At 44.9% G+C, this 13543-nt stretch overlaps 1 protein-coding gene across 4 annotated transcripts in view; it reads left to right on the top strand.

Moving 5' to 3' along the window:
- TMCO6 (transmembrane and coiled-coil domains 6) overlaps positions 1–13543 on the top strand; it is a 229559-nt gene that overhangs the window by 114535 nt on the left and 101481 nt on the right. For all 4 annotated transcript variants that reach the window (XM_086931382.1, XM_086931385.1, XM_086931383.1 and 1 more), the window contains exon 10: positions 10261–10435. In XM_086931382.1, coding sequence (XP_086787508.1) covers positions 10261–10435 — 175 coding nt within the window. The remainder of the gene's footprint in view (positions 1–10260; positions 10436–13543) is intronic.

Raw genomic sequence — 13543 nt, 5'->3', positions numbered from 1 at the left:
GACCTCCACGAACGGTCCAGGCCCTTCTTAGGATCCTTCGAATATTTCTTTAGATAGGTGACCATCATCGGATCCACCTCTGGAGTCTCGGCTAGGTGATCCGCAAGGTCAGGTCACGGGCATTCCGAACGGAGCCTGGCCCGAACTGACGCCTCAAATGGCTGGCGAATGTGCGCTTGAATATAAGCTGCCACAGCTGGAGAGGGTAACCGTGAAGTTGAGTTCGGGTGGACAATGTCCGCAGGCTCTAAATTAAGCAGGGGAGGACGCTCAGGGGCGTCAACAAAATGCTCCTTGCGGAGACGCTTCTTGGGAGGGGGAGAATCCTGACCAGAAGAGGTGTTAGCATTATCTGACTCTTCAGTAAGGTGTGACGCAGAAGATTTTGAAGCCTCAGTCGCCAAAGTCTTTGCCAGCTTCTGGAAGTCAGATTTATGAGGATTAAGGGGCGACTTGGTGGACTTCTGTGAGGCAGGCAGCCAACCTTGCTGTTTCGCATACTGGTTTAAGTGGCGCTTAAGTGGGTTTATAGCACGAACAAGCGCCTTATTGACCGATAGCTGTACACCCTCATCCAGTTCCTCTACTAGATTATACTCAAGGAAATCATTCTCCTCATCCCCATAAAAGCAGTCATCATCTGCGTCATAGTATTCCGCCATGGCACTGGAGTGCAAGTATTCAAAGCCCAGAAGATGACTGGCCCAGATATATAGTATCAAAGATACAATTAAAGGGGAGTGACCACCCCAAAGCAGGCTAAAAGAGGTTTAATGAATCAAACTCAATAGATAAACAAATTAAGCGTGGAGGGAGATAAGCCTGCCAACCAAATAATCACTCTAGGCAGAGCCTATGCACAAAAACACAACCAAAGCACTTTCCGGCGTCGAGCGGGGTCGAAAGTTTAGCAGACTGTGGGCGTGAGTGCTCCAAGGAATCTCCTTCTCTCAACCGGCGTGAGGAAAACAATTCTGAAGCCGGAGAAACGCAGTGCGCATGCGCGACACCACCGCCTGCAAACTCCGGCTCGAGAGCGCTCGCGCTCCCGTCGCGAGCCGGCAACCCCAACTCCCGCTCCACCAGAGGCAACCGGGCACAAGCGGCCAGGCGCAGGGAGGCGAACACACGCTCCCACGGGACACGCCGCAGAACGGACGCGAAAACAGCCGGCAACACAATGGAGCCGGAGTGCTCGAAGCAGACTCCAACGCTGCGCGCGTTACAGCAAGCAGAGCAGCGAAAGGCAAGTTAAGCTCAATCCAAGTACAATAAAGCACATTTCAGCAAAGAGCATAAGATATAAGATAAATAGACTTAACTGGCTGCGGAGCAGCAAAGAAAGAGGAAGAAGGACTAATGTTTGGACCTTTTATATGATAGTCTCTATGGTTATTCCCTAGTGTTCATGGGAAATGTAGTTTTTGGTTGTTTTTTTATTGGCTGCTGAGCATTTCATTAAAGAAATGAGAAAGCATAATCGGAGCCTCCTGTCCTGACATAGAATTAGATTGCAGCATAAACCTTTCTTCCATTTATAACCTCGTGACCAGGTTGCATCAGATCTAGTTTGTGTGTTCACGGCCCCCAGTGAGCTGTGGAGCTGGTCAGGTGAGACGCAGCACCATAGGCTGTTATTATTGCAAGCATCGTCTGCACCGAGTGCGAATCAGTTCCGGTAGTTAGCTTTGCCGTGAGGCAGCTCAGAATGCTGTCGTGCAAGCAGGGCGAAACATTCCGCTGTGACGAATCTGCTACAAAAAGCAAAACCCTTATTTACACACAGTGGGAACGAAAACACTCCCACAGGCCCAATGTGTGCAGTGCAATTGATAGAGGCATTTCATTTTGGAAATTGTAAGGCGCGCAGCTTTGCAGAGTGAACTCTTTTAATCAGTGCACTGTTGGGGAGCCCTGAGAGTTCTCTCACGTGTGTTTACTTCGTTGACTGTGGTGCTTTTGCCTGTAATTGATGGCATGTGCTTTTGATAGAAATGCGTGGAAGACATGATCGATTTTAATATTGTAAAAACGAAAAATGCTATGGATGCCATGAAATAAAACCTATCTAGAAGAAAGACATTTTCTAACTTCTGGGTTGAAAACACTCCCCCGGACGGAGAAATGCCTTAGTTCCTGGGCTGCACGCTGCCCTTCCTAAAGTGCTACAACACCTCGTCTGGGCTAGTAACTGCTATATAAATACAATAAAAATACAATGTTGTTATATCTAAGGTTTTTAACCTTACATCTTCCCTGTTTCTCTGCCTCTGCTGTTCAGCCAGTGTGAGTGGAATGTTAGTGTGAGAACTTATCATCTGTAACCTATCCAAGTCTTCTGGAATTCCTAACCAGGATGTAACATAAATTTGACGACGAGGTGAATCAAAACTACGCGTGAGCACCTTCTTCAAGCTTCTTAAAGGTACTTTTATTCATGATTTTATTCAAAACGAACCTACTTAAGGATTTTACGCCCTCCCGCCCCACCAGTCTCCATATTTCACCGGACAGCCCATGGACAAGGCGTAGATTTCCCGTAACCTGTTTCTTCCTACCTAAATCCTACTGCCTGCTTCAAACAGGATATACGATTCCTGCTACCTGCTTCTTTCTGCCTGATTCCTGCTGCCATTGACAGAGTATAAGCTTCCTGATTTTTACAGCCTGCTTCTGACTGGGCGTGTTACTGCTGTCTGTTTACTGCTGCCATACACCTTGCTGCTGTCTCCTCCTGCCTGACTTCTTCTGCCTTAGACATCTACTGTCTTAATTTTGACACTCTGTTGTCATTGACTGGGCTCCCTGCCTGGATTTCTTCATCTTCATCTTCATATCAAGAGGCATTCTGTTCACAGTATTGGTGTCAATGAATTCTGTTGGGTTGCCAGAATCACTATTTATGCTGTGCGCCTGGCACCTCATTTGGATTTTCAACTTGACCCTGACGACTCTTACTGCCTGTGTTGACTGTTTGAAGGGAGCAGTTCACATATTCTGACTACGTGTTCTGACTACGCGATCTGAGCAGAAATGAGGATTTATTCATGTCAGCAAGTAATACCTTTGTACTTACAAATTTATGCCTAAATTATGCTGATGGAGGACTTTTCGGGTGAGCCATGCCTGTATTTTCCCCCAAAAATGTTTCGCTCCTGCCCCTTAACGTGTCTCAGTTTAACTGCTTATTGACATTTAAAATATGTCACGAGCTGTCTACAGCGCACGTACTTTCAGCGCGCGCTGTCTTACCTGCTTTCAGCTCCTCTGCCATTCCTCCATGTAATCCTCTGTGACGTGTTCTTCAAGGATCCTGACTGTTGTGGATGTTTTGGTGCATGCTGATGCTGTTAGCCATCCGGTGCAGCGTCACCGTATGCAACTGGTAGCATACTCTGCAGTTTCAGTCATTGCCATCCGCGCTGTTCGTTCAATAAAGTTCATTCTCATTTTGCTTTGGACCTGTATCATCTTTGTGCATTTTTTCGGCTGCAATTCATGTGATTATGGAGATTTACATCTCAGTTGTGGTTTTCTTCATGGATTTTGGAAATCGTAAGAGGTGTCACTTGGTCAAAGAACAGTTTTCATTACTTATAGTAAATTATTCATCAGAACAACTTTGGCAGCACAAGAGGAGAACCATTTCTGGCGGCATTTTACTTTATTTCCGAGTACTTCTTGTGTGGTGATGCGCAAACCTTCTTCTTAAAAAAAAAAAAAGCCTACGACCTTCAGTTTTGTTTTTTGGAGCCATGCTGTTGAGGTATTTCGGGGGTCGTTATTATTATTATTATTATTTTGTCAACAGCCTTTTGCCCTCGGACTAAAAAACATACATTTAAAGACGCTTTGCTGTTTTCCTTGCCTCAACTGTAAGAGATGAACTTCATATTATACAGGCTCATTTTCATACTGTTTTACTCTCATTTTTGGTTCCCATATTTACTACGTTTTCTCTTATGCTTTTTAATACTATTACAATTATACAATGTGTTTATGCACTTCTTATTTTACTGTAGTACTGCCATTTTATTCTGAAGCATTTGTTAATGTATTTTGCTTGGCATGCAGGTTTTTTAGGTCTCGCCTGTCGATGCGCATGCGCATCGAGCAAGCGAGACTATAGGGGCTCATCTACTCTTTATCTAACTTGCAAGGAATCGTGGCGATTCCTTGCAGTGCCCGTGACTTTTAAGGTCAATGCGCATGCGCATTAAGCTTATGCGCATGCGCATTGACCTTAAAAGTCACGGGCGCGTGCACGTCCGTGTTTGTTTACCCGCTCCGCCCCCTCCCGCCGTGTCGCCTTGCCTACTCTCCCCTCTCCGCCCCCGTTCCGCCCCCTCCCCTTCCCGCCGTGTCGCATTTCTCCTCCCCCCTCCCCTCTCTTCCCTCCGGCTTCTTTTTTTTTGTTTATTTTACTCGCACCTCTCCCCTCTCCGCCCCCGTTCCGCCCCCTCCCCTTCCCGCCGTGTTACTTCTATGGGGTCTCAAACGTGTGCCGTCAGTGTTACATGCGGGTCTGAGCTATGTTACCAGCAATGGAACGTGTGGCCTGCAACATACACCTGGAGCTCCACAGCAACCCACCGAGCTGCCTCTTGGATTCATAGTGCCCTTCGGCCAATGCATTGACCACCCGAGCTGCTGTCCTTAGAAGCCGACACTTGCTGAATGCACATCTCTTGAATGACTCACTGAGCTCTATCGCCAGGAGATGTCCTTGCTCTGCAGATATGACCATTGAGAGAGCATCATGGAGTACAGCCCCTGCTCTGAAAAAAAGTAGGTCACGATTGGAAACTTCTTGAGGTTAACACAGCTTCTCTTCATTGTAGGTTTGATAAAATGAGTGCCACTGAGATGGGTATAACACCACTCATTATTTATTCTACTCTCCTCCCCCCTCCTCCTCTCCTCCCCTGCCTGCCTGCCGTGTCGCACCTCTCCCCTCTCCGCCCCCTCCCCCGTTCCGCCCCCTCCCCTTCCCGCCGTGTCGCATTTCTCCTCCCCCCTCCCCTCTCTTCCCTCCGGCTTGTCTTAAGTACTTGTTTCTTCTTCAAGCTCAACAGTTGTGTTAAGCTTCGTAGGGTGTCTTCTGCCACAATTAGAGAAGATCTTTGATAGTTTTGGTCTTTTAAAGCCGTTCGTTTTCTGTAAGAAGCAGTTATTATATCAGACGAGCATTAACTTGCTCTGCGGAGCTTGGCTTCTTTCAAACTATAAATAATGTATCGAGCCCAGTCTGAGCGACTCGAAGGCTGTTCTGGACAGAGATGGATGGATGGCTGCGGCTGTCCATGTCATCGGACGGACATGTTCGTTTGGCTTTTGCAGTTGCTCAGGGACCTCGGCTTTCATAGCATCAAACAACTGCTGCCCTCAAGTGCCTCAACATTGTATCTCTCCGCTATTTGCCTAAGAGTGAAATGTGTGCCACTGCTGAATACGTTAAGTTCGCCTCGTTTCGGTTTCATCTTTTGGGGTGTTAATTAAACCCTGCTTTTGGCTGCCTGTAAACTTGCTTTGTGTGTTTGTATTTCAGGTGGAGAATCTACTCTTAAACTCGCCGCACTGCCGGGTCATGGTTTTGCATTTTCTATTGCATGGACGCAGCGCTGGTTAAACCGGCTCTAACAACATTGGATGCAATTTGCGTCGCATTGGGCAGTTTTCTGACTTTGTGGTGGTCCGCACATTGGTGAATGGAAAGGACCGCTTAGGGGAGATTTGTGGAAAAGAAAACCTGATACAATATTTATGCTTTAACAAGAGCTGTATACACCAGGCGCCAATCTGAAGACAGAGATTGGCTCATGAATTCCCTGCCAAATTATACAGGACTTGAGCACTTTGAAGAAACCACAGTCGGTGATCGTAAAATTAATTTAAGTATCCGTGTGTAAACAAGTTTCAATCAGTCTAATCATAATGTAAACATTTTCTAAACTCCCTTGGGGTGATAAGATAGCCAGGCCTGCTTGCGGTATCTTAAGGCCATGAAATTAACTTGTGCCCAACACCCTCCTTTTTTATGTACTCTTTATAATGATGGAATTGTGCGGCTGCTGCGTTTTTTGCATAATTATTGATTTGCCGTGTTTGCCACATAATCCAACATCTGCCATGTAATCTTCAACGTCTCTCACCCTCACTCTCACTCATCCTCACTCACCCTCAACCCGTCACCCTCACTCACCCTCAACACCTCACCCTCAATCACCCTCAACCCCTCACCCTCACTCACCCTCAACACCTCACCCTCACTCACTCAACCCTTCACCCACACTCACTCACCCTCACTCACCCTCACTCACCCTCACTCACCCTCACTCACCCTCACTCACCCTCACTCACCCTCACTCACCCTCACTCACCCTCACTCACCCTCAACCCCTCACTCACCCTCACTCACCCTCACTCTCACTCACCCTCACTCACCCTCACTCACCCTCACCCTCAATCACCCTCAACGCCTCACCCTCAACGCCTCACCCTCAACACCTCACTCACCCTCACTCTCACTCATCCTCACTCACCCTCAACATGTCACACTCACTCACCCTCACTCAACCTCAACACCTCACCCTCACTCACTCACCCTCAACACCTCACCCTCAACACCTCACTCACCCTCACTCTCACTCATCCTCACTCAACCACCCTCAACCTCACTCACCCTCAACACCTCATCCTCAACCCCTCACCCGCAATCCGTCACCCTCAACCCCTCACCCTCACTCACTCACCCTCAACCCCTCACCCTCAACCCCTCACTCACCGTCACTCTTACTCACCCTCACTCACCCTCACTCACCCTCATTCACCCTCACACACCCTCACCCTCACTCACCCTCAACTCCTCACCCTCACACAGTGCAATAGGTCTCAGAGCATTTGAGTTAGAGCTTTTAGAATTGTTTATGGCTTTTTTCTTTAGCATTGGCTACAGGGAACAAAAATGCTAAAGATTTACAAAAAAAACCCATAAACAATTCTAAATGCACTAACTCTAATGCTGCGAGACCTATTGCATTTCCAATGCTTGTTACATTTTCTACTCTGTATTTTGATGTGGTGCTTTTCTTCTTTTTCCTTGGTTCTACACATGATTTTCACTTACAGTACCTTTATTATATTGTGCGTAGGTTTTGTATGTGGTCTAACTTGAGATGTGACTGGATTTTCTTTGCTGTGTAGTTCAGTTCACGCAGGTCGCACTTTTCCTAAAGAAATTTTTTCTTGTACCTCTGATGTTTTAATGATGATACTTACAGTGCATTTTTTCCATTTAGTGCGCAGGTTTTCTTACGTGGTCTAATTTGAGGCGTGACTGAATTTCTTTGCAGTGTAGTTCAGTTTACCCAGATCGCATCTTCCTGCAGTTTCATATGTGGTCTGAATTGAGGCGTGACTGAACTTCTTTGATGTGTAGTTCAGTTTACCCAGATCGCATTTTCCTGGAGCATTTTTTTTGTTCCTCTGATTCTTTACATGAGTACCTGATATTTACTATTTAATTGTCATATTCTGCGCAGGTTTACTTATGTGGTCTAATTTAAGGTGTTACTGAATTTTCTTTGTTGTCTAGTTCAGTTTCCCAGATCGCACTTTCCCTGCAATTTTTCACTTGTGGTCTAATTTTAGGTGTGACTGTACTCTTATCTTCGGTGTGGGACAGTTTACGCAGACCGCAGACCTTTTCTACGTGTCTTTCTTTTGGTTGATGTGTTAGGTGTACGCCACCTGTTTTCTTTCTTTACTTTCATTTCTTCCTTGTTTCCTTCTTCCTGTTGCTGTGTTCAGTGGTTCCATACTTCTCGCTAGCCTGGCCAGTTGGTGTAGTTGTGGTGGTTACACTCGTGCAATACTTCTTGTTCATCGTCGTGGTATTATTACTTCTTGCTTATGTAATTTTCTCAGTTTGCTTTTCTGCTTTTACTTTTTCCTTCCTTTGGAAACTTCTTACTTCTATTTTCTCTGCTAAGGAAGGAGATGTGTGTGTGTCTTATTTGTCATACTGTTCTCACTTTGCATTTTATTGCATGTTTTTCCTTCATTGCCTATTAGTATGTCACATTTCAGAACACATTTCACCTTGCTTATTTTTAGTATGTTTTTCATACTTATGTGCATTTACAATCTTTCTACTACAATTTTTATTGATTATACTGTGATGTTATTGCAATGTTGCTATTTATATTTGCTTTCTCTTTGTTCTTTTTATAAAGAGGGAAGGTGTGTTATATCTAAGGTTTTTAACCTTACATCTTCCCTGTTTCTCTGCCTCTGCTGTTCAGCCAGTGTGAGTGGAATGTTAGTGTGAGTGTGATGTCATTGGAGTGTTTGGTATTCTGTGAGTCGACTGTCAGTTGGATCCTGGGCTGAGCAGCTCCTGGTGGGGCTTTGATTACATATATACTGGAAAACCTATCTAACCATCTAAGAAGAATAAACTTATCATCTGTAACCTATCCAAGTCTTCTGGAATTCCTTACCAGGATGTAACAAATGTACTACCTGCACTAATTATAATCCCGGGAACACTTAGCGGTTGGGCAGTTGATTGTAGTGCATACATACTGCACTATAATTCTCTTTTACTGCTTGACACTTCCACTCACATATGACACAACTGCTAAGCGTCATGTCCCACACCTAGCACTGTACCAGTCCACAGCAAATACACCTTCCATCACCAACTGATCAGGCATGGAATACCTGAGATATGCCACATGCTGCTGGCCAACAGAGGATTTTATTGTAGTCCACCACTGCAGGTCACAACTAGCTGAACTCTATGACCGCTTCCGGGTACGTGGCAATGACTATCAGATATTGGATGGTTTAACAAAGGTCATACCAGCAGATCTCTCCGCCATTTCCACCATTAGCCTATGCCTGCTCAGGACCATAACATTAAACGGAAAGGACAAACACACACTGTAACCCGCTAAGTTGTCTATGAACCTAACATATACTAACAAGCATTGGCATAGCCAATAGGTCTCACCTTTGGAACCTTGTAAGTGTTTAGTTATGCAATACAATATCCTTGGTGCAACAACATCACTGTTGCATGTCTAAACACTTATAAGGTCCCAAAGGCGAGACCTATTGGCAATGCCAATGCTTGTTCTTTTATTCCAGCAAACTCCTTTCGAGCTCGCTGAGTCAGTTGAGGTCCCTCTCTGAACTTTTCAGGCCTCTGTGCCATGGCATTCTTAATTGAGCTGTGCCAGTTTAATTCCTCTTCACAGGGGTTTTCTAATTCTCCGCAATAGCCCGTGTGGAATTTGCCAGCATAGTTTGAATGCTGCACTTTTTCCTTTGGAAAATTCTTGTTTTCCTCCCGTGGATAGGGTTCCCTTACTGGTTTAGGATAAATCCATTTATGCTGTAGGCTTAACCCTTTGGAAAGTACTTTCTGAACTGCTGGAATGCTGTAAAAGGACATACACGTTGCAGACTGTGTCCTGTCTGAATGCTAACATGCAACATTTAACTATAGCTGTGAAGGTTAATCGAAATAAAGCTAAGTAAGCATCAACATTGATTTTTCTTCGTAGCACAATTTTAAACTCCGAACGTCTTCCAGTGTTCAGCTTTTGGTTTTCAGACTCATTGTTACTTCTACCTAAATGTAGAATACCTGGCTGCATCGAAATTTGTAAGATCAAATATTAATGATTCTTGATTTCTTTTGAAACCCTGTAATGAGTCATTTTGAGGAAATATCCAATCTTCAATACTTTGTACTGTCTGTTTTAGATTTTAATGGGGCGAGAAAGGAGAAACACGTTGCCCATCTTTAGTGGGTAAAACTTTACACAATCACTCACCCTTGCTTCTCACAGAAGACCTGCATACACCTCTTCCATTTGAGGATAGGATAATTTACACAATAAATGAAATAATAATAATCATTCTTGATGACCTCTGTCTGAATCCTAACCTCCACAAAATATTATATACCTTTCTATCCTATTAACCCAGTTCCTTGTTGTTAAGTCACTACAAAACATTCTTTTGACTTGTAAACACTCAAATGGCAACCCATCCGATTTGATTCAGATCTCTAAAACGCGTACCCACAGTCAACCTACCATTAACCCGGCATCACCATATTACGCCATTGGTTTTAAAAACATTTGTAAACTCGTTCATGCAAGATACCACTGCAAAGTTCTTGTGTCTGCTAAATAGAATAATCTCTCTCAACCTGATGTAAATTTTCAGCTCCTTTTGGTATTCCAGTTGTTGTGTCCTGCACTGCGGTGTCTTGGAAATCTGCTGGCAGAGGATGAAGCGGGCCAGGTGCAAATCCAGGACGGGCATCTATTGGGCGCCATCTTTATCTTCATGAAGATCTTTCTACAACAGCATCCTTTCATGGTTTCAGAGTGCCTGTGGCTCCTCAACAACCTGACTGGTAACTTCAGATGCTGGGGTCCCAACAAGGGTGCTGGCGTAAATTAATCATTTTGTTTTTTCCACTTCAGACATTTGGTGACTGTACTTTTATATGCACAGCATCCTCCATATTTCCCTTCTAAGGACGGATTAGCTATGATTCTTACGTATAATGTTTTGTCATGTAATACTTATAGATGAGCAAAACAGAAAGTGTGTATTCCTAAATAAGTGGTCTAATCAATAGTGGCTCACTCTTACGGGTTTCGGGGCTCCTCCCTCCTGTTTTCTTGTATTATACCAGCAGTGAATGATATGTTATTATTGACCAGTTTTCATTACTGGTATAATAAAAATGTGCTGACATCGCTGCTTTCTGAGGCAATATCGTGATTTCTTCTGATGGCTGGACCAGGTCCTGAGAGGACAATCCACCCTGGATATGAGCATCTAAAACTGCTAGTGCTCCTGTCTCCAGTGGTTATCACAGCTGTTTTTTAACAGGGTCCTTCGATAAGTCCCTCTGCTCCTGCATTATCTGCAGTGCAGTGGTCGAAATACATTAAAAATAAAAGTATGGGAACTGTGATGCTGCATCCAAATGGAAGCAGGCTAAGTAGGCGTGTGGGTGGGTCAAAGCCCTGGCTAAAATAAAAAACATTCTGCAACTTTTTTTCGGTCTTTCACCTTCAGGTAACTAGTAACGCACAGCTTAAATGAAAAATAAATGCAAGTTAATTTAATCAATGGAAAATGCACATTCTTACATTATAGAACCTTTAATACTTAATGCCCTGCAGGGGTCTGTATCTGTAACCAGAACCTGGTTGGTGCAGTGGAGAATAATGACTTGTGTATTTCTAGTACTAAGAGGTCTCAGTCTGTGACACAAAACACTGTAAGTCATTATTTTAAACTTACATTATCAGGAAACTTCACTGATTTCATTGATTAAAATCAATACCGGCATGCAAGCACCCTTTACAATTGCGGATTAATGAGATGTGTACTTTAAACCTCGCACGCAGCCACTCCCATTCTTATAAAGCACTACACCATTTGTATGTGTTTGGAAGTATTTGGCCGCAGCTTTATTGTTCAAATGGATTCACAACATGTATCCTGTGTAAACTTTATTTGGGGTCACAAATCATACAGTGTGCTTGCATGTCATAAATCAATCACGGTCATTTTAATTGTCATCAACTTTAAAGCCTCTGCCTAAATCACACCATACTGCTAGTATTGTCATCACAAATCGGGCTATAAATCAAGTAGATAGGGTTATTGCTGAATTTGTCATGAATCATGCCATTAATCATTTTGACAGTTAGCAATGTCATTGAAGTCTTTGAGCTGGAATTTACTTTCAGTGCAGGGGGTAATCCCACAATCTTTTAGTCTTAGCTTGCAACCTTCACCTGCTCACAGTGGTACGCCGTCAAATAGGCATGAACTGCAAGTGCTGTGATCTGTGGACCTCATCTCCGTAAGGCATCCCAAGGTAAGTAGCCTGGTCTGCCACCCCACTATGGTCGGGTATGGCCTTTCACACACTCCGTAAGCTCATCTCCTTTACAGCCTCTCTGTTAGTGGGCATATGTCCGCAGGCAGCTCCCCCAATTGGGTGGTCAGTGCCAATTGCACCCTGCCAGTGCCTTGGCAACCTGTAGGTTGGCCCAGAAGATCTCCGTTCCTGCATTCGAGAGTTGCACCCCATCGCTGCTGAAGTATTCAGTGTCCCTCTGGTTTATCAGGCCATGCTTGAAGGTTTCCCACCTGTTTCCCCAGCAAAACTTTACAACAGCCTTGTTGATCTTTTTTCTTGATTTATCTAGGGCCTGGCGGACCAGGCTCCCCTCCATCTTGGCCGGGGGATACTTTCTGACCATGTCAGGCTGGTGTAGCCAAATATTCTGGCAGCCATGATTATTTTGCTCCTGATGCACCCTAGCAGCTTTTCTTCCTAGTTGGGCCAGGTCATTCCCCACACCCCTAAATGCACAATGAGCAGGTCGAGTTCGGCTGCGTGCTCCTTGTACGACTTCTACCCAAGAAGTCCCCTGCTGATCCTAGCACATTCCATACTACCCCATCCATCCGATATCCGTCTTGTCTGGCCTAAGGAGTCTGTACTGTTTTTGCGTGTCGTGTACTGCTGCGCTGTTTTGGGTGCAAGGGCATGTTCTATCAGCTCGGAGAGATCACATCCAGAAGGGGCCAGAGCTCGTCTGGGAAATGGGTCATTACTTGCTCCGCTGCGGGGCCAGCTTACCGAATTATTTCATCTGGAATCTCGAGAGTGCATCTGCTTAAGCATTAGTGACCCCTGGGACATGCCTCACCCTCAACTCCAGGTTTCTTGTTAATTATACCTTTACCATGTGCCTTAGGAGCACCAGCACCTGCGGACACCTGGCTGCCCCACTGTTAATTGCGTGCACCAGGGCCTGGTTGTTCGACCATAGGCTCAGCTTCATCTCTCTCAACTTCCCTTGCCATAGTTGTAGTATCCTTGTATTATCCTGGGTTGCTATTATTTATGCTGTGCCAGTGGAACCCTGCTTGAGTGATGTAAGATGGAATGTTGGGAGTGGGAACTCACAGTTGGAGAAGGACTGAGCGCCTAGCTGGGTGCTCCTGGTGGGGCTAATATCTACTGTACTACTATGCTGTAACCAACCTGAATAAATCCTCCTGAAATATTACTACCAGCGTGGACTTGGTTACTACATTTTTATGGCGACGATTTAAAGAAAGAACCTGCGATTTCTACCTCTCAAGTTCTAGTGGAAGTGTCTGGGAACTTCAAGCTTTCTGCACTGCTGTCAACCAACTGTCAAGTTAGCCTCACCAGTGACCTCCGCACCGGTCGCCCTCATCATACTTCAACTTTTTAACTTTAGTGGGGGCGCACAAATACAAAGTCCAAGGCGAACAGAGTATGTATGAAAAATCCTTTCTTTATTTGTACAAAAGTGGTGTCGAGAAATTCATTAATTCAATCTCAAAAAATTATCAGCCAACGTGTTTCTCTCCCTCACTGGGAGCTTCCTCAGGGCTCAGATAGTTTTTCAGTTGCTGACCCGATTCCCGATATGATCGGTCGGCCTGGGGGAAATTTGCC

This window comes from Lissotriton vulgaris, chromosome 7 (assembly GCF_964263255.1).
Source record: "Lissotriton vulgaris chromosome 7, aLisVul1.2, whole genome shotgun sequence".
Lineage (NCBI taxonomy): Eukaryota > Metazoa > Chordata > Amphibia > Caudata > Salamandridae > Lissotriton > Lissotriton vulgaris.
Note: the sequence above shows the minus strand (reverse complement) of the source record. Positions and strands in the feature narration are given on the sequence as shown.